We start from the raw sequence: 26,001 nt of genomic DNA, 5'->3' as shown, positions 1-26,001 counted from the left end.
GTGTTTCAAATTAAAAATCCATTGCCATTTTTCAAGCTTTCCCTTAAAGGAGGAAGGTAAACCCCACAGGTGGGAGCTTGCTTTGCTCACTCCAAATAAGAGTGGCGTGCATCCATTTAAACAAGTGGGTCATGAGGCAAAGCCTGGGACATTAAAATGTGTTTTGGAAATACTGGCATCTGCGTTCCCTCTCTCACTTCACAGAGTTGGTAGTTCCACTTGAGTTATTCACCAGCACAATTGCTTAAAAAGCCGCATGAAGGAAAAAAAAGTTAATTCCCTCCACTCCACACTATAACATATTAATTCTGCAATAATTAATTCTGTGATCTTAGCTTCCCCATTGTGGACTGGACCTTTGCCCCCCCCCCCGGCTAATAAAAGCAGTTAAAAAGGGAACTTAGAAGTAGGATCCAGGCTGTAATCAATGTCTTTGAGAGAAGGGGAAATCCTAGAAGCCCATAAAGAACTTCCTTAAGAGACAGGTCTAGATAACAGCAAAATTAGACAAACATCATCTTCCTTTTTTTTTGATTAAGTGGTGGTGCTGCAATTGCAGAAGGCTTTGGAGGGTAGATTATCTTAACCCTTGGTAGTTTGGGTTCAGACCTGGGCACGGGATGGAAGCATGTTGGTCACTCTTATGGCTGTCCTACAGTGAGGCTTGGATGTGACCATCCTTGTTCTTCTGAATCTCTTAGTAGCCTTTGATACCGTCTATCACTGTCCTCCTGGATTGCCTGCAAGGGGTGAGAGTTGGAGGCATGATGTTGTAATGGTTCCACTCTTACCCGAGGTGTCCAGATGTTGACTGTGGAGGGAAAGAGGTCAGACTCCTAGGCAGTTCTATATGGGGTCCCTAGCTGAGTCCTTTCCCCTATTCAACATCTATATGAAACCACTGGGAGAGATTATCTGTTGGTTTGGAGCAAAGTATCATCTACAAGTGATTGCACTTCTCTACCCTAGGCCTACTAGGAGAAAGATCTAAGTCATGACCTGATGTCTGGAGGCAGTCAGAGTCTGAGAAAAACAAGCTCCAATACAACCCAAACAGGACAGAGTAGTTACTGCTTCAGAGAATGTCTTGATTCCTGGATTGCACCATCTTTGTGCTAAGTGCAACTGTGGGCAAAGCGCACGATTGCAGTCAATTGGTGTTTGTGAATGGCTACTGGTCAAAGACCAGGCGGAGGCCATGGCCAGAAGGGCTTTTGCACAGCTTCAATTGGTTCGTCAGTGCAGCTTCCTTGGAACTTAGTGCACCGAAGATGATTTCATGCCCTTCTCATCTCCCAATAAGATTACCCTGACCTGCTGCCCTTGGGGCTGCCCCTATAGTGTGGAAGCTTCACACAACACGGATGCCGAGCCAGTCACAAAACTGCCTCTGTGGCAGGAGCTGCACTGGTTACCAGTAAGTTTCCAAGTGCATATATAACGGCTCAAAACTGGGCATCTTAGGTAGCACCTTTTCCCAACTGTTTCTGTCCTCCTACCCAAACAATAAAGGAGTGCTCGCTTAGACTTCCCAGCCGGATCAGGAAGCACAGCAGGGAGGGGGGGCCTAGTGATGAGTGTCCTCTCTAGCAGCTCCCCTCCTTTAGCACACCTTGCCCCTTTCAGAAGCAGGCAGAGGCATGGTTCTTTCGAAAGGCCCTAAGGGTTAGGTTTTACCACGGCATCATATTCAATAAATTGAACATCAGATTTTTCACATCAAATTAAATTGAGATTTAATTGAATTGCCATTTTAATTAATTAATATCTCTTCTCTATTGCACCACGTGGAAATTTTGTAAGCTCCTGGAACACTATAAATAAATAATTCAAGCACAGACTTTTCGGTATTGGGTGTTAAAACGGCATTCTGGATATTTCCGTTTTTATTTGTCTAAAGGACCTTTCTAGCTATAGCGATTAAAGTAAGTTGAAAACTGCAAGATAACGCCTGACATCTGTGAAGCCAAGATGGGCCAAGCAGAACTTCCAGGATTATGTAATGGGACTTAAAAGAATAGATAACTGCCCAGTTGAATGTATCAGAGCAAGGTATGCAGAATAATGGTGGTATTTTAAGCACCCGAGATGAACATTCTCCCTTCACTTAACTCCAAAATAATTGCTCTCAAAGAGATTTTTGTGATTGTGTGTATTCATATGTATTTGTATCCTGGTTTATTGACCTGGGTTCTGCCAGGTAGTTTTACAGTTCCAAAAGATCAAACTAGGTTATCTGTTTATAGAATCATAATCTACAAGATTCAGATTTGAGGATGAGATATTTAAATGGATGCACACTACTTATTATAGGAAGGCAAATCCATCAAGCCAATATTGAGATATTGACCTATTGTGCAGCAACTGAAGCAGCAGGTCCCTCTGATATCACAGCAAAAAAGGAGAAACTACCTATATTGGGTGGCGGGGGGGGGGGGGAAGATTGCATTGTTTCAGTTAATCAGACATACTGAGGTCTTACTCTGTTACCAAGGTAAAATAGCTGTTGCTTATTAATCCTCCCAGACTTGCTGGGACTTGGGTGGCATATAAGTTTGTTTTTATTATTCTAAAGATGCTTTTATATGCATGGTATTTTGCTGTGATCTTTATTTAGCATATGTGATCTATATATATTGGACACAAATTAGCCTAATTAACCTGCGAGGTTTTATTAGTATTTATTTAACATCTTAATTACTATCTTAAGAAACCCAATGTGTAAGATAAGGTTGTCTTCTGACAAATATTTTGCTTTTTAAATGTCATGCTGGTCTGGTATACAGGAAATCCACCTAATATTTGGGGAATTGCCCTTTGCCTGGATATGTTCCATTTGTGAAACTCATTCTTAGAATATGCATTTCCATAATGTTTTTTTTATATCAAGGTATCAAAACTGATTTGTAAATAACAGCCTTATGCAGGAATTAGAGGGTAGGGAAATATAACAAATTTCTTAAAGCGCTTCAATACACATTTTTGAAGCAAAGACCAGCTCTACAATTAGGATTCATTCTTTTATATATACATATATAATTTTTTATTAGAAGTTTAAAAGAACATAAAAATTAACTTTTAAAACATTCTGAATTAGTGTGCAGGTTGTCTTTGACTTGCAAGCATTTGCTTAGCAACCATTCAAAGTTACAACAGCATTGCAAAAAGTACCAGCCATACGCTAAATAAATAAATTGCAAAAAGTGACTTACGACCAGTTCTTGCACTTAGGACTGTTAACAGCATCCCAATAGTTGTTATATGATCAAAATTCAGGTGCTTGGAAACCAGCATGTATTTAGGATGGTTGCGGTGCCCTGGGGCCATGTGATTAACATCTGCAACCTTCCCAACTGGCTTCCAACAGGCAAAGTCAATGGGGGAAGCTGGTTCACTTAATGGCCACATGATTCACTTAACTATAGTAATTTGCTTAACACCGTGTAAAAATGGTTGTAAAATCAGGTGCGGCTCATTTTCTTTAGCAGTGGAAATTCTGGTCCACTTGTGGTGTTGAGGATTACCTGTATTATTTGCATCCAGGTGTTTTTTTTTAGCTTTTTTACATGCCCATCAGGCATGATAAAATATTCCTTCATGTTAATTCACATTTTCAACAAAGATTTGAAGTGTACATATACACTCAAGACAATTTCTCCGGTGATGAGTATCAATGATACATCATTTCATTTTTAAAAAATCCCTTTAAGATTAGAACGTAATGTAAATGTTAACGCTTTCAACCACATATTTTCCCATTGGTCTATCTATACGTTATAGTTAACATGTTAGCCTATTTTATTCTATGTTTTTTTTCTTGTTCTGTCTCGTATTTCATGTGATTGGAGTTCTCAATTCGATAGTATCAGTTTGAGTTTTATGCCAAATCTGGTTTTCAGTAAACGTGAGAAAAAAATTGTATTGTTTTGTCATGAATTCCTGGAAAAAATGGAATTGTTCTTTATGAATTATGACTTCTCTCACTTCTCAGTTGATGCTTGTGATCACTGAGTGGGAATGCCTTCAATTTTTCTTCTGTTTGTTATTCTCCTTTTTCCCCCACCCCATTGTTGCCCATCTCTTGTTGTGTCAGGGAGCATAATACCTGGGAACCTGAAAAGAACCTTGATTGCCCTGAACTAATTGCAGAGTTTATGAAAAAATACAAAAAGATGAAGGAAGGTGAAAACAAGCCTCGGGAGAAATCGGAGGGCACCAAGCGGAAGTCTAGCCTTGCCAACAACAATGAAGAGATCAAAGCCAAAAAGAAGAGAGAGGTGAGTATCCTGCTTGAAGGTCTCTCCTCATTTTATGACAATTTCTGTTTGGCATTCTTGTGTAGGCAGCACTTTCTGTGTTCTAAAATTTGGACAGAAAACTTCAATTTGGATTTTCTAAATAATATCAGGAGTGAAAAAACACTGTTTCAAAATAAAGCCCCTACTTCATTTCTGTTAATTTTTATATGCCTCTTGTGGAAAACTATCTTGTAAAACAGGGTGAACTAATTGCCACCACTATATTCTAAAGTAATTGTATTCTAAACACTGTATTTTAAACTTAATTGCCGCCACTATTTACTTTACCATTGTAAAGAAAAGAAACACTAAAGTAATTACAACCTTTAAAATATAATAAAGATTAACAATCAAACAGGGCACTGTGTAGAGTAGATTAAGATCTGAAGAAATGCAATTTATCAGTTGAAAGGCTGGCTGAAGCAAGATTCCTAATTGTGACAATAAACAAAGAATGCATGAGGCTAAAGCAGGGGTGTCAAATTCAATTTCATTGAGGGCCGCATCAGCATTGCGGTTGCCCTCAGGGGGCCGGGTGGGTATGGCCAGGTTGGGCGTGGCCTACTGGGTAGGCGTGGCTAGAGTGCGTATGGCCTACTGGGTGGGCGGGGCCAGCTCTACATCATTCGCATCAAGGGTGCCTATGGGGGCCTGGGCAGGAGTGGGACAGATCTGAGGGTCTCTGGCAGAAGGAGGGTCTCTGGGCCAGGGCCAAGGCAGTGGGGGCCGGATCCGGCCCCCGGGCCTTGTGTTTGACATGTCTGGGCTAAAGACTTCTGCCTGGATAGGTTGTTCCCTTTTAGTATTTTTAGTTTGCTTCAACTTCTTGCAACTTTTGTCTCTTTAGAACAGGCATGTCAAACTGCCATGGGAAAAAGTCCCCATACGTCGTGCGACATCATGTGACATCGTGAGTTTGACATGCCTGCTTTAGAAGGATGAGCTTTGAAAATCTGTAGTTTAGGAATCTCTTGAAAAAAGGTGTGTAGCCAAATGGTGCTGAAACCGTTGGTGCTGAAATTATAGGATATTCAGAGCAGATGAGATTCATCAGGAAAGGAACCTACCTGTCTTAGGGTTCTGACGCTTCTCGGTTGCTTTATCTTAGGAAGTGTGTCATGGTACTTGCCGTTTGGAATAGCGTCCTTCTGGAGCTTTGGACTGCCTGACCCTGCAATATTCTTTAAATATATGGCTTTTTTCACAAGCTATGGGACGGATTGATGGTGTGCCCATGTGATGCTTACTGTTGGTATTGGTTGTGATGTTTCCACCTATTATATGTTTTCTCATGTTGTTTTAAGCATTATACTGGTTTTAATTGTACAATGTGCTGCATGTAAACTTTCAGTTGAGTAGGCCTTACAAATTGTAGTTATAACCTAAATATACATTATTTTTATACATTCATTCATTCAAGTTATATGGTCATCCACTTGTCAGATTATTAAAACACATCTTTACTGGGTACTGTGAATCTGTGAAAATTGTATAAATGAGGATCTTATGAGTGGCATTTTATGTCTTGCCATTCCCCCTCTGGAAGAGAAAAATCATCTGAAATTCTTTGTTTGTTACTTTTTTTTATAGTCCTATTTGAAGAAAAAAAAATGCCCTGCCCTTTACAGCTGTGCCTGTATAAAATTATGAGTAAGTCACTAGAGTTTCAAATGTGCATTCTACTGTTATCCCTTGAAATCTTGAGGGGTAATAAGGTCACACATTTCATATCCAGCAGATTGTTATTAGTGTATTTGGATTGCAGTTTTATAAACCATTATGATTTTCCTTAAAATGTGGGAAGTAAATCTGTCCATTGTGAAATGAGTGATTTGTTTCCTGCCAGAGCTACTTCAGTTCTCTAACATTTTAGGTTGCCATGGTTCCCTGTTCAACATGGTGCCTCTGTTTTTTTTTAGAGCAAATTGATTAGAACAATGCATAGCAGGGATTCCTAGAGGCCTAATTTCCTGATAAGTGCAGAAATCCAAATGAAAACAAAGGCCTTTTTAGCTTCTGCTTCAAAACATCCAATGAATGGGAGTCCATAACATCTGGATAGTTGTTTCCATTATCATTTTTGCCTTTAGAATGTTTTTCCTAACATTTATTTAGTTGAACATTCCATTCAATGACTTTGACTTAAATTTAGTGTCCTAACAAGACTCTTGCATGATATTACCTAGTCATGTAGGTGAGATGGAAAGTGTAAAAATTTGATTAATAAATATCATTCCATGTTTTTGAAGTATGCTTTCATTATTCTCCCTCAGAGAATAATTCCTAACTTTTAAACATTCCTAATTTCTCCATGGTATTTAATTGTTGTTATTGACCAATAGCAGTTAATATCCTAAATATACATTCAACCCATAAATTAACCTTCTGAGGAGGCTGTGCAACAGCAGAGAGCTACTGGGAATCATAGATTGCCAATGAAGTTATTGGTGACCAGATGTGTTTCTGAGCACTGTGTCCTTTGTACACCTTCCTATGGCCAATATATGCACTATTTGATATATGGTATTTCTGGACGTGGTGGCTCAGTGGGTTAGGATGCTGAGCCTGTCGATCAGAAGGTCGGCAGTTTGGCGGGTCGAATCCTGAGTGCCGCATAGCAGAGTGAGCGCCTGTTACTCGTCCCAGCTTCTGCCAACCTAGCAATTCGAAAGTACGTAAAAATGCAAGTAGAAAAATAGGGACCACTACGGTGGGAAGGTAACAGCGTTCTGTGCACCTTTGGCGTCTAGTCATGCCGGCCACATGACCACGGAGATGTCCTCGGACAAGCGCTGGCTCTTCGGCTTTGAAACGGAGATGAGCACCGCCCCCTAGAGTCGGAAACGACTAGCACGCATGTGCGGGGGAACCTTTACCTTATTTCTGGGGGGAAAATGTGCATAGTTGAGCTCATTTTGCTCTGATAATGTCTGTTACAAGGCATTTTTTGCTCCTTTTCTTGTAAGTCGGAAATTTAACTAACTGTTATTCTTATGTAGGCATCTTCTCTAGTACTTAGGTGTGATAACTTGAACCTGAGGCCAGTCAGCAAAACGTCTTTTCAGTAGCACATTCCTTGCTGTGTTATATCTTGTATAAGCTAACCGTGGCTTTACCCTAATATTCATGGCTGGCTGGGGAGTTCTGGGAACGGACGTCCACACATCTTAAGGTTACCCAGGTTGAGAAACACTGCACTGACCACTCAGTCACTGCAGGGCTGAGAGCAATTTAGAGTGAGGTTTTGCCTGGAACAAGAGAAGGAAAAGAAAAGATCAAGCTCACTTTGCTATATTTCCCAAACATTCTTACATTGTTCATAATCACTCGTTCTTAAAAAGTTTCATTTGAGCCTTAGAGGAGAGGTTTGGTTAATTAACTTCAGAATTCTTCTTTTCCCCTGTTACTTTTGCCTATTCATTTATCCCATTCATTAACCAGTGGAACAGCTTGCCTTCAGAAATCGTGGGTGCTCCATCACTGGAGATTTTTAAGAAGAGACTAGACAGTCACCTGTCTGAAATGGTATCGGTTCTCCTGCTTGAGCAGGGGGATGGACTAGAAGACCTCCAAGGTTCCTTACAGTTCTATTCTGTTCTACTTCTACTTCTACTTCTACTTTTACTTCTACTCTATCCTATCCTATCCTATCCTATCCTATCCTATCCTATCCTATCCTATCCTATCCTATCCTATCCTATATATCATTGTTCAGTGTCTTTACATCCTAAAAAGTACAATGTCCAATCACCCCGTTGATGCTCCCCTTACTAGCCTGAGTAGTTACTTCTGGCTGATCTTGAGAGGGTATGTTATAAAGATGGGAAAGAGGCCATCGTCAAATGAACCAATCTAAAATGGACTGGTACTGCATTATTTTCCAGTTTCCAGTTATCTGCTATTTTTGAGTAGAAAGGCAGGTTTGAACTATCTGCTGTTGGCTTAGGGCATTGGGGACTGTAACATCAGAATTGAAAGGAAAAGTAAGTGGTGCAATAATGGGCAGATTGGCGTTATTTGCTACTTTTGAGTAGTTCAATAGAGAGGGTAAACTATCCATTATTATTTTATTACACTGGGATTGCAGAATCAAGAGTTGAGAGGTACAGTAACTGCTTGCCACGGTTTCTGTTTCTCAAGTTCTCTTATCCCTATTTCCTATCCCCTCCCGTGCTTGGTTTGGCACCTAGATAGCAGCGTCTGATACTATTTGTAGCTCAGGACTTTTCTCATTTACCAGAACGGTTTCCTACAACAGAAGGCTATCTCAGTTTTAGTAGAGCAACAGTGGATTTCCATTAGATGTCAGAATCCATTTATATCACATTTCATAACTGTATGGTTAGAATATTGTGCCTATACTTGGGATTCTACCATCTCTCTGAGGGGGGGAGAAGATTTTTTTTTATTTTAATTCCATTTATATCCCGCCCTTCTCCGAAGACTCAGGGCGGCTTACAAGCTTAGCAGTAGCCTTCATTCTATGTATATGCCTGCTTATAGGGCTTTCATACACCCCCCAAGCGGCATTATTACAAAGTCAGTTTAATTGCCCCCAACGATCTGGGTCCTCATTTTACCTACCTCGGAAGGATGGAAGGCTGAGTCAACCTTGAGCCTGGTGGGATGCGAACCTGCACTAATTGCAGGCAGCTGGTGTTACTTAAGGAGGCATTAGCCCACTGCTCCACCAAGGCTCCACCAAGGATCTCAAGATGTCTATTCAGATTGCAGTAGGCTGTTTTCAAAAACCAGGAAAGCTTTTGATCTGGGGGGAACAGAGGGAGAGAGAGAGATCTGGGTTGCATCTCCATTTGAAACTGAAAGGAAGAAAGCAATAACAATAAACGCAAGAAGATTTCCCTTTCCCACGAAACGGCCTGACACCTAAGTAAATGATGTGAGCCTGACCAAATGGATTCGAGGGGAGGGGTTTGAAACGGGAATGCTTTATATAGTATCAAAATGTAACTCAATGTCAGATCCCGTCTTGTATTGCCACAACCGATCTCATCCTAGTAAACTTTTCCTTTTGGACAAACTTGGATCCAAGAGTTCTTACTTCCTAAGATGTGGATTGGGGTGGGTGCTGACAGTAGACGGGATCTGCTATAAAAGTCAACCTGGAAGGGAAAACCTTACTGGGGGACTTTGCATTAAATACAATGTCTGGCGACGAAGCAAGAGAGGAGGGAAGCCCCACGGAGAGGGAGTCTTCCCCCCGAATGGAATCCCAGAGACGATGGGAAGCTGAAGCGGCATATTTCCCCAGGGAAGAAGTAGTAGAGCAGCATGACCGAAAACCCCAGTGGTCGATGGGCGTTGGAAGGAAAAGTGAGTGGGAAAAGGCATCGGAAGAAGTGACCCTGAGACGGAGCGACCACCAACCGGAATGGAGGCAAGAGATGGAGCTCCCTGCACGCCAGTGAGGAGGAGCAGATTCTGGAAAAAGCTATTGACCTGATGAAAGCAACCCTGAGCTCACTAAGGGAGGAGAAAGCTGAAAACCGCAACTGAGACAGCGCCTGGGGCCGCAACTGGAGAGGTAACAGAGGGGATCCAGCACCTGAAACCCTGGGGCCGTCCAATGGAACAGAAATCGCTGCCTCAGTAGTACATACCCCCCCAGAACCACAGACGGGGACCAGGATGAGGAGCGATACCGGCCGCGGCGCAGACAACGCTCCAGCCAAAGACTACCGCCCCTGGAAGCCAAATTCAAGGGGGAGCCATCACGATTGCGATTTTTCCTAACCCAAGTGCTCAGCTATATGGAAGAATACGGACGGGATATCCCCAGTGACAAAACACGTGTCCGAATTGTGCAATCCGCCCTGGACGGATTGGCTGCAGACTGGGAGGTGAACTTGCACGACTCCAATGCCCCAGAACTCAACGATTTCAACCGATTCATGTCATCTTTGAGGCGGCGGTTCGAGGATCCTTTGGCTGACCGTAAGGCCCAGGAGAGAATCAAAATGGTGAGGCAGGGCAGGCGAGCGGTGGCCGAATATACCCAAGAATTACGAGCCATCGCCAGCAAGCTGAACTGGCCAGAAGATATCCTCCTTAGCCACTGCAAAGACGGTCTAAACTACGACCTGTATGACGTTTGCCTGCCTCGAGGAGACCCACCCCATCTCGACGACTGGTACGTCCTGGCGGAGGAAGTGGAAATAGACCTACTGAAGAGACACCGCAGAGGAAAACCATGGGGCCGCCTGCCACCTGAGCAAACGTGCGAGGGGGAAAAACCACCAGCCACAGCCAAAAAATCAACAGGTTGTTTCAACTGCGGGAGAGAGGGCCACCGCGCCGCAGAATGTCGTTCAAAAGCCCCCCCACGAAAACCAGAGGCATCATCCTCCAAGAAGCCAGGGAAGTCCCAAGGCAACACAAAAGAATCTTCCATGAAGGGGACAGAGGCTGTAGAGTCCACAATTCCTGCCAGGAACTGGGATTGGACTCCGGCCTGCACCGCAGGGACGGTGGACAACTCGGAAGACAGCTCAGAGGGAGAACCATTGGTAAGTGGACCCCTTCCACCCATACCTAAGACAGTGACTATATTAGCTTCCTCTATGCCTGAAGCAGCCAAAATAAAAGCTCTGATAGACTCTGGTTGCATCCGCTGCCTTATCAGCCCAACGCTGGTGGAGAGATTGAGCATCCCAGTGAGGAGGCTAAAACAACCAATCTCTTTTAGTCAATTAGATGGGTCAATAGCGGGGAGGGACCAGCTACCCTAGCCACTTTACCAATCCACCTATCACTGGGGTCTCATGAGGAGGACATAACGTTTATAGTGGCCTCAGGCATGGAATGCCCAATGATTCTAGGACTGGAGTGGCTGAAGAAATGGAACCCCGGCATAAACTGGAGGACAGCAGAACTCAATTTCCCAAAGGGGGGGGGCAGAAGAACTTACACTCCAAAAGCATCCCCCCAAACTGGAGGGAGGAGACAGCAGCAGTGGGGGAAGAGAAGAAGTTACCAGGGATACTGGAGGAATACAGGGACCTTGCTGAGGTTTTCAGTGAGGAGCGGGCAGATGAGCTTTCCCCCACCGCCCCACAGACTGTGCTATAGAATTCAAACCTGAGGCAAAACTCCCAAAACCCAGGATGTATGCCATGAGCCCAAGGGAAATGGCAGAAATGGAAAGATTCATAAAGAAAAACTTAGAAAGAGGCTTCATTGAGCCTGCCAGACCCAAAGTGGCTGCCCCAGTTCTGCTCAGGGAGAAGAAGGATGGTTCTTACCGCTGTTGTATAGATTATAGAAATCTAAACACAATTAGTGAATGCAATCTGTACCCCTTACCCCTAATGAAGGATATGCTATCCCATCTGTCGAAAGGAAGGATTTTTACCAAACTAGACCTGAGGGAAGCATATTACCGTGTTAGGATTAAGGAGGGAGACGAATGGAAAACCGCATTCAACTGTCCATTGGGTTGCTACCAGTTCAAAGTACTGCCATTTGGACTGCAAAGGGCTCCCGCAGTATTCATGCAATTAATTAATGACGTGCTAAGGGAGCACCTTTATAAAGGGGTCCTGGTTTACCTGGACGACATCCTTATCTTCACTGAGACCAAAGAGGAACATATCAACCTAGTCAGAGCAGTCCTGAAAAAGTTGCGAGCTGCCCACCTATATGCTAAACTATCGAAGTGCGAATTCCACCAGGAAAAAAATGACTACCTGGGATATCGCATATCCCCAGAGGGCATCGAAATGGACCCTGAGAAAGTCAGGGCAGTATTAGAGTGGGCACACACACACACACCCCGCACACGGAAGCAATTGCAAAGTTTCCTGGGGTTTGCAAATTTCTACCGCCAATTCATCCCTGCATTTGGCCAAATAACCATGCCCCTGACAAACTTGTTGAAAACGAAAGGGGGGTCCCCCATGAAATCCAGCCAGCCTGTAAAGTGGACAATGGAGTGTCAAGCAGCATTTGAGAAGCTAAAGAGACTTTTTTCTGCTGAACCTGTCCTAAAACACCCAGATCCCGACAAACCTTTTGTAATACAGGCAGATGCGAGCGATGTAGCGGTAGGAGCCGTATTATTACAAGAAAATGATGGGGGGACGTTGCAACCATGCGCATACACTTCCAGAAAACTCACATAAACAGAACAACGCTGGCCAATATGGGAAAAAGAGGCATTCTCGTTGAGGTGGGCATTACTAACATGGTACCAATTTTTAGAAGGAAATAAAATACCTTTCCAGGTCTGGACAGACCACAAGAATTTGGAAGCACTAAAAACACCCAGGAAGCTCACTCCTAAGCAAGCCCGCTGGTCCCAACATTTTCAGCAATTCAATTTCACCCTCAAACACTTACCGGAGGGAAAGAACTTCCTGGCAGATGCATTATCCCACATGCCCCAATGTAACAGCACAAGAGTTACTGACTTTAAACCACTTGTGCCGGAACAACAACTGGCAGCACCAGTCACCACCAGGGCACAAGAAAAAATGAAGCCAAAGGTAGATAGCCAAAATGGAATAGAATTCAGGAAGTCTTTGGAAAGCAATGAATGGTTCCAGAAAAATAGATGTGTGCACAATTAAAGATGGACTGCCGTGGGTGGGGGAGAAGCTACATATACCTGCCACCCAGAGAATCAATTTCATGCAACTGTGCCATGATACAAAATCAGCAGGACACTTTGGTTTTGTAAAAACCTTACACTTAACTAAAAGGCAATTTTGGTGGCCATCTATGAAAAAGGACATAGAATGAAGGCTATTGCTAAGCACATTGGTTTGTGCTTAAATTGTAAGCCGCCCTGAGTCTTCGGAGAAGGGCGGGATATAAATGGGATTAAAATAAAAAAAAATAAAGCTATGTGGGTAGCTGTCAAATTTGCACGATGGCCAAAAGACTGCAAGTGAAACCACCAGGTCTGTTACAACCGGTGGCGAACCCTCAGCCCCATGGAAAAAGGCATGGATTTTATCGTAGAACGGCCAGAAAGTAATGGAAACACCGTAGTCTGGACTGTCACAGATCTGTTCTCTAAGTAAGTACATTTCATACCTTGCCAAAAAATCCCGACTTCAAAAGCATTAGCAAAACTTTTTGTACGGCATATTTACAGATTGCACGGGGTACCACAACGCATCATATCTGATAGAGGGGTGCAATTTACGTCGGCATTTTGGAAAGAATTTTTATCCCTCTTAGGAACCACCCAAGGACTGTCATCTAGTCACCACCCTCAAACGGACGGGGCTTCTGAACGACTTAACTCTGTACTTGAACAATATTTAAGATGTTTTATTAATTTCCAGCAATCAAATTGGACGGACCTACTGCCTTTCTCAGAAGTAGCATATAATAATGCAGTCCACTCAAGCACAGGTTACACTCCTTTTCAAGTAGCTACAGGCCAAAGTTTCAACCCAAGACCAGAACTAACCCCAAAAGAACCGGTCATTCCCGAACTGAAGGAATGGATTGCTCAATTACAAAATACCTGGCCAATTGTTAGGAAAGCGTTAGAAGATGCCAGAAAAGCATATAAGACACAGGCAGACAAAAAAAGAACCGATCCCACACCATTCATGGTAGGAGAGATGGTATATTTATCCACAAAATACCTGAAATCACTCCAACCCTGTAAAAAAACTAGGACCAAAATATATTGGACCTTTTCCAATTAAGAAAATCATAAACCCAGTAGCAGTTGAATTAGGTAAAGGTAAAGGTTCCCCCGCACATGCGTGTTAGTTCTTTCCGACTCTAGGGGCCGGTGCTCATCTCTGTTTCAAAGCCAGCGCTTGTCCGAGGACGTCTCCGTGGTCATGTGGCCGGCATGACTAGACGCCAAAGGCGCACGGAACGCTGTTACCTTCCCACCATAGTGGTCCCTATTTTTCTACTTGCTTTTTTACGTGCTTTCGAACTGCTAGGTTGGCAGAAGCTGGGACGAGTAACAGGTGCTCACTCTGCTACGCGGGCACTCGGGATTCGACCCGCCAAACTGCCGACCTGATCGACAAGCTCAGCGTCCTAACCTTCTGAGCCACCGCGTCCCTATCACAGTTGAATTAGAACTACCCAAAAATCTTAGACGAATACACCCAACCTTTCACTGCAGTTTAATTTCTGGAAAATTCTTCCCACACATTACCATGTCCCCACAAATACACTGATCACTGAAATATCTTTTCAAAAAGCAATCATGAGTTATGGAATTGGAAACTTAGATAGCACAAGAACCAGGAGCGCAAGGCAATATTAGCTTAGAAGAAAAGTCTTTTAAAGTTTTGGCTAGGTAGATGCTTATATTCAATCCTCTTTATCTTGTCTAATATACTTTGCAAGGTTATTACAGTATGAGGATATTTGTGCTGTTTTTAGGACAAGATACACTTTTGCCTGGATGAATAGGGAAAAAAAATCAATATCCAGATCCATTCCTGAAAAACAAATCTTTTAAATTATTATCCTGTGCTAGTTTGATCCAGCCATTGAAACTATATCACAAGATGTCAGTTTAGGGCAGTGATGGCGAACCTTTTAGAAACCGAGTGCCCAAACTGCAACCCCAAACCCACTTATGTATTATCAGGTGATGGGTGGGCGTGGCCCATTGTGGGTGTGTGGCTCATTGGTGGGGCATGGCTGCCATGATAATGGCAGACTGGGTGGGATTAAAAAGTTCAATCAATTCCAATATTGCAAGATCTTTTTTTTTCCCGTGAGAAGTTTAAAGTGATTGATTGAACCTTTTTTTTTTTTTTGCACACAGCGGCAGAGGCCTAAAGCGAAAAGCTTTTATAAAACCCAGCTGAAGGCCGAGGACTGGGGCGATGGCACACGTTCCCACAGAGAGGGCTCTGCGTGCCACCTGTGGCAGGCGTGTCATAGGTTCACCACCAGGGGTTTAGGGTTTTCAGAAACTCTATTGGTAGAAGAGTGATCAATTCTGATTGTGCACATTTGATAGTTTACTAAATGTGTATGTGTATAATGTGTGGCTTTGTTGATTGTACCTCAGCCTCCTGTATTTTATTAGGGAAAGGAATACAATGAAGCTTGTAAAAAGGACTTTTATAAAAACATTTTGGTATTTCAAAATTCTGCAGTGCTATTTGCACTATACTCAAAGTAAAGTGTTTATTTAAATTATTATTATTATTATTATTATTGGTTTTCACTGTTTTTTCTCTACCTGGCCACTTGCAAGCCTTTTGAGGAGCCCTAATGAAGGGCTATCTCGTGTCTTCCAGCATAGATTTCATTTTATGTATTTTATATGTAAAGCAATGTTGAAGGAAAAGTCTTCCATCGTGGTTCAGTCCAAACCGGGAATAAACAACATGGTGACTGCTTCAGAAAGAAGGTTGCAGTTTATGGAAGAGGAGAGCCAGACAGGAAGATGCTCTGGCAGAAAAGAGAGTCAGCACATGTAGTAGGGAGTGGGTTTTTATACCCCCTGGTGCTTTTGTTTGGAGTTGTTTCCTGTTCCTGTTTTTAGGCTTTGTATTTCCTGTGTTATGTATTTTGACCTGAGTCTGGTCATGCCCTCTGGCATCTGTGGGTTAATCCTATTATGTCCTGTCTTAGAGTTTGGGTGGGGTAATGTAGATTTTAGGTGTCTTTGTCTTCCTAAACTTCTAGCTTCCTGGCTCCAACCTTCCTGGATTATTACATCTGCATTTCTACAGAGCTGGTTTCTGCTTGGGGGAGGTAGACTTGGGGCTATTAAGAAAAAAACTGGGCTTGCTTTTCTGCCTCTTTAAGATCCTTTGTTGAGGAAATATAATATTCTGCCATTATAATATTTCCTTCTCTGGGGGGAAGCTGACTTCCCACAGCAGACTTGGGGCACAGGAGCAGAATGTACGCAAAGCTGTGTAATCTTTAACATACTAAATTTATTTTCAGTAATGGAATTTGCCTATAGGAATATTTACCAAAGGGAATATCAGCATTCCCTTCTGTTCAAGCGTTTTAAATGAAAAATTGTATGATCTGCTTTTTGGAGATCCAAAAATGGCATTAATAAACTGTACATACATACAGAAATTATGAAACCCCAACTAATTGCCAAACTATCAAATCCTTCAAATGTAATCAGAGGGAAAAAGAAGTCTCTGTGTTGTGAATAAAATAGGCAGTTTCTAAATTTGCTAAGTACGCTTACAAGCTTGCTTAGACAAAACTCTTGTCTGTAATCACAGGGTAGCGGCCTACAATCTCACATTGCAGGACCAAATCTTAATGATAGTTACAAATCCTGCTGAAAATACAGAAATTTATAAAGTAATATCATTTAGTCAGCTGATTATCCAATTACTGCTCTGGCTAATTTGTATATAAGTCTTAAAATAATTTTTTCTACCAAGTTGCTGAGCGATGTAGTAGCAATTTTTAAGGCTACACTAATTTTAATAGTTGCTGGTACTTTAAGGAATTACATATTTTTAAAATGTTCAGGAACTCATTTCACATGCCTATTTATCTAAATTGAATGGAGAAGCTATAGCCGGCCAGGTTAAGATGCTAAACAACTTCCAATGACTCCAGCTCTCTTGGCCAGTAGTAAAGGAATGCTGGGAGTTGTGGTTTAGCAGTATCTTGGAGCTGTTGGAGCATTTTAGGTACCTATTTCTGCTGAATCTAGATAGTTTTTTTAGTTTTAATTCTGCATCAAGTTCTCTCCATTTTTCCTACCGTCATCATACACATGTCTTGGGAGGTTAAGGCCAATTCATATCTTAAAGTTAACTTGTCTTTTTGTTTGTTTGTTTAAAAAATATCCTGTCTGTAATATTACCCATTTTCGAAAAATTAAAAGGGGGAGTGCTTAAATACTTCGATGGCTTTCTTTTGCAATAGATTACAGTTTGTAAATTCCTTCCTTCCTTCCTGTGGGTTGTACCAATCAATGAAATGAGTTGGTTCGATTTTGTCGGCAGTTTCTTTTCTTTCACTTATTATTGTCTTAGGTTATTGTAAAGCGTTGCTTTCCCCCCCCCCCTTTTTCCCACCCACCCCCTTCTTTCTCTTTGCTTTGCAACCGGCTTTATGTACTTAAAAAGGAAAAAGAAAAAAAAACAACCCCAGCCTGTCTGCCTCTGACATGCTTGGGTCTGCATAGCTGCATCTGCTAGAGCTAGCTAGACAGTATGTGTGAGCAACAAATGTGTGGATCTCTAGCAGAATAGCGTGCGGTGCTGCTGCTGCTGCTGCAAAGCAGGGGGAGAAGGCTCCTCGCTCCAGGCTTGCAAGTTGACTGAAAGCTGTTACCAGCCTTCAGATGGTATGTGCAGAGGGAGCTGATTGACCCTTGTCTGGGGGGCCCCCCCCGGAGACTTTTTAAGCTCTCGGTTGCAATAACAACCAACCAAAAATTCCCCCCCCCTCCTGCATGAATGGGACACACCCATCGACGGCACCACCGGCACAAAGACCCGAAGGACTGTGAGGTGGTGCGCTCTGGAGCGGGGGAGGCGTAGCAGGGATGGGGAGCTTTGGAAATCGCGAATGGCTGCTGCTGCCGCCGCAGCAGCCGCTGCTGCCAAGGCAAGATGACTTCGTTCCCCTCCAATCTGCCCCCATTGCTTTCTTAAGTTCATTTTCATGGCGACTTCGGGTCTCTTCTCTCTTCCTTCCCTTCCCTCTCCCTCCCCGCCTTTTTAGGCTGCTTTCCTTCACCTCGACCAGTCTCTCCCTCTCCCGACATGTGGTGAAGGGAGAGTTGCAAAGATTAATAATAACAATGCAGGCAGAAAAAAGGATATGAAAGGCCTCCTCGGCTGCTAATTACAATCGCGCCACGTACGGCATCTGTTTATCACCTGCTCCTGAGTGGCCCTGGAAGCCTCTGCTTCACGGTTGAGGAGACTTAACAAATGGCTAAGGAATAGGAATATTTTAACTCTTTTTTTTTCTTCTTCTTCCTCTCGCTTTCTCTCCCACCAGAGCACCGATATTGCCAGGGGCTTTGAAAGAGGATTGGAGCCAGAAAAAATCATCGGAGCCACAGACTCCTGCGGAGATTTAATGTTCCTAATGAAATGGTGAGTGTGCTTTTATTCTTAATTTTTTTACAAAAAAAAACAAACCAAAAAAACCAAACCAACCAACCAACAACAACCCCAAAACATCCTGTTGTCCGATAACTGCATATATATTTTTTTTCGCCCTTGGTGAAATAACCCAATAAATGAAACCCTCTTGCGCGAGGCAGCGTGGTTTTCAATGGCTCCGTGGCCGTTTGTTGGCTTGGGCTTTGTTCTCCCTGGAGTGGCTCGTTAAAAGCTCCTGCTTTATAAACGCAGTCCACCCACCCTGGGCTTAAGAGTTGCGTGGATTTGGCTTAAAAGGAAGGCAAATGTACCGTCTCCCTTCCTTGTCCCTCCCAAAAGTAGAGAGAGCACAGGAAATCCTTCTGGAAAGGTTTTTGACTTGCCTCTTGCTTTTGTTGCCGGGCTTATCTCGGCGGGAAGCCTCTCTGCAGACAGACAAGGCAGGCAGGCAGGCAGCAGAGAGAGAGAGAGAGAGAGAGAGAGTTTGGCTCGGCTGCCTATGCAGCAGCTGCCCCTCCCCCCAGCAGAAGCCGAGACAAAGAGCAGAGCCTGGTTTATCAGCCAGACGGGAGTTTATAGCTCTGCCTTAAAGAAAATTGCCTTTTCCACCCCCACCCCTCCCCTCCCCATCTTCCTCATCCCCGACTCCATCGGAGATTCCATCTTAGAAGAGCAGGTCTTTCTCTCTCACCCCCCACCCCCCCCCCACTCAGCAAGGCACTGGAGCAAATAAGCCCCATGTCCTCCTTTCCTGTCTCTGAAGCTGGCTGGGCTGAGATGGATGGGGCTGCTGCTCCTTCCTCCACAAGATAGAAGTGGGGGCGGGGGATCCAGCTGCAGGCCACTCTTTAGAAAAGGAGAGGGGGAAGGGAAGGAAGATGAGCCAGGAGAGGACTAAAAGGGGCTTGGTAGTTTTCCACCATCCTCTTCCCTTTTGTTATGCGACCAAACGCTGGAGTGGGGGGGGGGACAGGCTGTGAGCGAATGCAAACAGGTTACCGAATTATTCTCTTGATGGTTACAAATCCCTGAAATGGGCACTCCTGTTACATCACCTGAATTGCAATTGTCATTTAGTAGTGATTCTATACTTTGAGGCCCTGATTTTCAATTCCCGTATTATTGATCAAAGGGAGGTCTAAAATGCTTGCTGCCTTTTGAATGTCTGTGAACGTCTAGGGTTATTGCTGTCAACTGATCTGAATTCCGAAGGACAAGAAGTGTATTCAGTAAAGCTAATGGCGGAACAATATTTTAGACAGTATCCTGAATATATAAAGTTGCTTGCTGTACTTAATGTATATAAGAATTACAGTAATTACTATAGAAAAGTTTGCACATTCTAGTGAGTTAGATGGCTTTTACTGATTTATAAAAGAACTGAATTTAAAAGAATGAGACTTGGCTCAGGTTTAGGTTCAAACCTAGGGTTTATAGGCCAGGACCGAATTATCCCTTAGAGTGCATTTGCACTCAGACCAGTAAATTAACTAGTTCAAAAGAGCCTAATCACCTAAACAGTAGAATTAATATCTAATACAGGATATTCTTAGAACAGATTGCAAAGTTCAGCTATACTAATTGTAATTAATTCTGTGCTGTACATTAGATTATTTGTTTAATCTTACCTTTGAAATTGATATGCTCTTATGTTTATTAGTAATACATATTAGCTATGTTGGCTCTTTAACTCAGTTATTGAATTAAGGTCGCAGTCCTGTTACATTTGCTCTAGAGAAAGCCCAGTGAAAATCAGATTTTCTAATCAAAATGTTATCAGAAAGCAATTGTTTGCAATTTTAATAAGCAGTAACCTTTATAGCTGTAAGAAAAGCTGTATTTTCAGCTCTGTTGGAATATGAAATACTGTACTTATTGCTTTTTTAAAAAAAAACCCAGCAAAGAACAATTGTAAAATCTTGGCTTAAACATATTTGTATTGATTGTCATTGAGCACTATCTGTCTTAGTTACTGATGATGATTGTAAAAGCTTTTCCATTACAGATTATAAGTACTAATGTTGGAGAAGATATTTAAAAGAAAAGTCATCCTCTAATTTCTTTTAACAGAATTGATGGCATAGTTCTGGGGCATCCCGTTAGACAAGAATTCTTGTCTCAGAATGTGTGTTTGTCATTTGTGCCCATTTAATTAAATGGGTAAAGATTAATTTTAACGAAATCTTTAGTTGAGTGCCATTAATTAAAGTTTACTGCCTTAATCAGGACTACTGTTCCTTGAATGGTAGTTAGTTAAGCAGGTAGAGGAAGCTGTGGGTGGAAGTGAAATAACAAAACTAATAAACCAACTGATGCTTTTTTCCCCATTAGAATTCCTCATCCAGGTGTCACCCAGATATGCCCTACAGTAGCATATTGGCAGGGATTGGGGAAGTTACAGTTGAGGGCAGATGGGAGGGACCCAGTCTGCATTATGAATTTATTCCATGCCATCAACTTCTGTAGTGACTTTTTCTGAAACATAAAATTGCTATAATTTTCCTCAAAGTTCTTAAATAAATCAAAAACAAACCATAGAAAAATGTGTTTGGATGGTCCTTGAGGAGACATTTTTGTCGTTTTCTTTTTTATGTGCCATTAGTTAACGCCATGGACTTACCTTATTTGCTATTTGCCTATTCCTGTTCCTTAAGGCAACCTTATGTTTTACATTTCTGTTTGGTTTGCTTAATGTTTTTGATTATTTTTTTCATTTATCTGTAGAACTTTTTCATCTTACGTGACTTCATATTAAAATAGAAAATAAGTCTTTAAAATATCTGTAGAGACTTTGCATAAAGGCAAAGTCCCAAGGCCATAGGATATATCAAGAAAATGAAATTTGGATATCTGAGGGAATATACCCAGGGGAAAGTGCTGCATTGTAAACATTTAGTATACTTACCTGTCCTTGAATATCTTTATGGTATCTCTTCTGAAACTGGGCAAAATTGAATAAAAGATTCCAAACGTGGGTGCCTCTTTAAGATAATGCCTCTGGAAAATGGGTCTGCCTTTCACAAAAAGAGGCTTGCTGCCTTCAACTCATTTGCACTAAAAATGTGCCGTTAAAACTTTCAGTTTAGTTAATCAGAGGCATAATGTTGGTGAACATATTTTTTTAAAGGATTTTGACAGATTGATTTTATTTTGGCATCTCACTTGAAAATAGAAAGCTCCTGTAAACAGTTAAATAAGAGGTATCTCCCTATCTTTGTCTTCCCTTTTAAAAGACATGTTTCTTTTTGCAGTTCAGTCATTTTGCAGGTGGAGAGAATTGTGGAAAAAATACACCTGTCCCCTTTATCAATTACAGCAGTATAGAGGATGCAAGGAGATTTCTTTTCGAATGTTAATAGCAGTTACAAAACCAGTACACTTTCTGCAGCATTAGATTCATCAGTTTCAAAGCTTCATTGGATCCACTGGGCCAGCAGTCTCCTCTAGTTAGCGACTAGAATAAAAGAAAGTGCTGGCAGTAGCTGTCCTTAAATGAATTGTCCAGAAGGAGCAGTTGCTGATGAAAGCAGTAGCATATTCACATTGAAACATACAAATTATATGATACGCGGTAAGTGAAACTAAAATTCATAAAATTGATCGGTATCCAAAACTTTGCTATACCTGCCTCCTGTCATAATCCCAAGTTAATTGGCAGCTCAGATACCTGTTTCCTGGCCTCTGCGATTGGTGCTGTTTTGTTGTTTTCCATTATAAAATAGGCACCTAAAACCTTGTCTTATTTTTATTGTACCTCCTTTTGGGTGGAATGTTTTTGCTCAACCAGTTAGTGACCGGTGTTCCTTTTGTTGCTTGTTTCTCTTTAGGAAAGACACAGATGAGGCTGATCTGGTTCTAGCAAAAGAAGCCAATGTGAAGTGCCCTCAAATTGTGATAGCATTTTATGAAGAGAGACTGACCTGGCATGCGTACCCTGAAGATGCTGAAAACAAAGAACGGGAAGCAGTGAAAAGCTAAAGTGGCTGGGGTTCTCTGTCCATCCAGAATTGTACATATCCACCATTCCTTTCCCTCTGCCCAAATGCATCCATGGAAATGTGCTTATTACTGTGCTCGACAGGAGAAATGTTGATATTGGTTGGTTTAGTCATAACATAAATGGTGTGAGTCACGTTTGGTTTTCCTCCAGGAGATTGACATGCGGTGTGTGTTCTATCACCTCATCATAAATAACAATAATGTTTTTTGTTTTTAAAGCTCCCTCTGAGCCTCCAGCCTTCTTGCCTGGCTATTTAGTTCTGCATCATCATGTTCTATGTAGAGAATTGTTAACCATCATTGTTACTGATTTAAAAATGACAGGAGCTCCCTGAATTCAGGACAGACCCAACTGATCTAGCACAGGCTTTGGATTCTTAGATCACCCAAATAACAAGCGAGTCAAGATCTTTGAGGGAGGGCTTTTTCTAGCTTATTTCAAAATTGCTAACATGTTGCTTGAGTTGCATTCAAAGATGCTAGGTAGCCATTTTCACCCTAATTTTCTAACTTCAGCTCAAAACAGTTATCTTTTGGAGAACAAATAGAAATTAGTTGGCAAGGATAGCATCTTTTGTACCTGTCCCTTCTCATTTTATTCCTCTTGTTCCTTCTCATGTCTCTTACCTTATTACTGGTGCTATTTGCACGACATGTTTAGTTAGATCAGACATGTCAAACTCGTGATGTCACGCAACGTATCAGGACAGTTGTGCCATTGCCGGCAATGGGGTGGGTGCAGCTTCTGTGTGACACGTCTGGCCCATGGGCCAGCAGTGACACCCCTGAGTTAGATTATAAGGGTATCTAATTAATCATGTTGTGTGTACTCCAAAAATTGAGTTAGTTGACCTATAACTTATCCTGGCAACAAATCCTCCCCCCCCCCTTTTGTGCAAAATACTAGAGAATTAACTCCGTCTTTTAACAACTGTGATCAACGTGTACTCCTAGAGAAGCTCTATAAAAATAGCTTCTGTGGGCCTTCCATTTCTATAGTCCTTTTGATTTTTCATTCATTGCACTCCAGGTGTATGTCTGAAAAGTGTGCAGATACAGTTGGGATGTGTAACTCCATGAATCTGCAGTGACACCAATCTTAATTGCATTGTGGCAACTCAATTTACTTTCCCAGGTAATGGTGGGTACAGCATGAAGTAAGAAAGAAAGTGATGCCTCCTGTGAGGACTAAATACAGTGTCACTGAATGATCATCTCTGTCATTTGGGATCATGTGCCCTGAGTGTGCCAGTGTGAATTAACTGGCTTAAAGAGAACTGGATCGTTCATGTTGCACAAATAGGGCCTTTGTTTTATGTAGGTAAGTAGATCAGCCAAACATAGTGTCATACTTGGAATCTTTAATTCCTTTTTCTTTTCTTTTTTTTTTAAAAAATCCAAACTCTGATTCCAAAATTCTAATTTGATTTGTTTCTGGGCTCTTAGTTGTTTCTTTAAAGACCCACCATATCCTCTTGTGCTTTTTGCATTCTAGTAGGTCAATCTGTTATTTTCAGAATAAGCATTTACTTCAGGTATATCTTCAAAGAAAATTACCAGCTGAGCATAATTATCTCTGGCTGCATGGCTAGAACAGCTCAGAAAACGCAAAAGTCCCAAACTGGCATTTTTATTCTGAACAATTGACAGCTAAAATACATAGTGAAACGAATTCCACAGATAAAATACATTTAGCTAGAAATGCCATGTTAACAGAATAAGGACATTTTGGATTGCAAATCCAATTATGCTTCATCACTGACTATGCTGGATGGGAAATGGAGTTCAAGAACAGCTGGAGGGTCACACGTTGCCTGTCCCTGGTTTGGAATGTTGATCCATTACAAATGCTATTCCAGCAGTGGCTTTCCATCTTTGTTCTTCGGCTTCAGGACAGGGTAACAGGATTTCATTTTCAAGTTCCACTGCTGCAGACTCACTTGGCTGCATCAGTTTTGAAAAGTGCCAGTTTCTTACTGCAGTATCTGAATTTCTGGATACCTCATAATAGAAAGGTCCTCCATACTAGTAAGATTTGATAGGAGCTTGGATCATTACTGAAATGGTGCAGGCTAGTTTAAAATTGGACATTGGTCCTTAACATTTATTTCAGAATCTGAATTCATGCTCTTTGGTCTCTGCTACCTTAGCAGTACTCATACTGTTTTGTTTTTATAGTAAGAAGAGTTGTGCTACCCATCCTTGATCAGAAAATCCCACCACTGCTTACTTCATTTCTGCATTGTTGAATTTCTTTCCTTTTGTTTAGCAAGCAGATGAAGTAGGTTGCCATCCTTCCATTTATGTATTCTGTATCCTGCTAATAATCTGTCAGGAATTGCAACAAGGGCATGGTGTGGTGTAGTATGGCATGAATTACATCTGTGAGACAAATGATTCATATGTCGTTAAGCCCCAGATCTTGCCAAATGTCCAGCATCAGAAAAGTGTGTGGGCATTTTTGTTTTGGTGGATTTCCTTTGAATAAATTGATAGGTGTACTTATGTCAACCACATCAAGATAAAACATTTATGAAACATGTATTCTAATTTGTTTGACTCATGATATCATTCCATGTATATAGTTTTAAGAACCTATTTTGCAACCAGTCCATCTTCCAGTGGTTTTGAGGCAGGTTTACCTTTAAGATATGCAGCCTCTATGGCTTTGCTTAGCGCATTCTGTGGAACTGAATACTGTTTGCTTCCTTAATGAGGATGGGTGACACTTTAAAAAATTTTTAATTTGAAGGGGATTTTGTTGAAAGAAATGCACTGCTGCAAAAAGAACATAAATTAATAGAAATGTTTCTTTTCTGGACTCCTTATTTGGTGCAGTCATTTTCAACAACGTTAAATGAGAGATGTGTGAAAGTTCAGACTATAGATGGGACATTAGCATTGCATTTCTGATACCATTTAAAATCTGTCATACGTAGACAGAAACATAGCTGTCTTTATGTTTGGCTAATGGCCAGCTATTGCTCTTGAATCCCACTGAAATTAATTTTTTTACTGCATTAGTTCTTCAGTGTGGGTATTTTCATTCAATGGCCTAATCACATGAGTTGGAAGAGGACAACAGTTGCAAAACAGGTTTTGGGAAGCTATAATGGATTTAAACAGTTTGTTTGCATGTGATTTGTACCACTTACACATTGAATAAATAATTACTTGAGGGTTGTTTTTTTTAGTCAAGAGCCTCAGGTTCTGATTTTTGCATGTGACTCAAATGAGAAAAATATCCCTTTCATCCATTATATCGTAACTCCTTCAAGAAAAGAACTGAGAAAAATAAGTACACTATCCAAGTTTGTGCAGCTTACTACCTACCTACCTAAAAATTGCTAACTCCAGCAGAAAGCAATTCTAGAGGTTTTCCCTATTTTCCCTACATGTGCTTTTGTGAAACATACATTGACCAGAAAACCAAATCCCCCCCAACAAGGACAAGACCAGGACAAAAAAAAAATAAATTGAATAATTAATGATTAAAAATAATTGCCTATAAAACAAGGTGCCCATTTCTAAAATGATTTCTATGTAATACAAGTCCACCATTCTGCAAACAAAAGGATATATGCATTCATGAGACCATTTTCTTCCAGCAAATCACAAAAATAGTGGCAATGGAATACAGGGCA

At 41.7% G+C, this 26,001-nt stretch overlaps 1 protein-coding gene across 1 annotated transcript in view; it reads left to right on the top strand.

Annotated features, from left to right (window-relative positions):
- The window catches only part of CBX5 (chromobox 5), a 49,279-nt gene extending 23,736 nt beyond the window's left edge, over window positions 1–25,543 (top strand). The window contains exons 3-5 of the mRNA XM_081315800.1: window positions 4,094–4,277; window positions 18,252–18,349; window positions 22,186–25,543. Of these exons, the coding sequence (XP_081171926.1) occupies window positions 4,094–4,277; window positions 18,252–18,349; window positions 22,186–22,336 (433 nt within the window). The 3' untranslated portion in view covers window positions 22,337–25,543. The remainder of the gene's footprint in view (window positions 1–4,093; window positions 4,278–18,251; window positions 18,350–22,185) is intronic.
- Window positions 25,544–26,001: the final 458 nt, after the last annotated feature.

This window comes from Vipera berus (assembly GCF_964194415.1).
Source record: "Vipera berus genome assembly, chromosome: 2".
Lineage (NCBI taxonomy): Eukaryota > Metazoa > Chordata > Lepidosauria > Squamata > Viperidae > Vipera > Vipera berus.
This window is presented reverse-complemented; position numbering and strand designations above follow the sequence as displayed.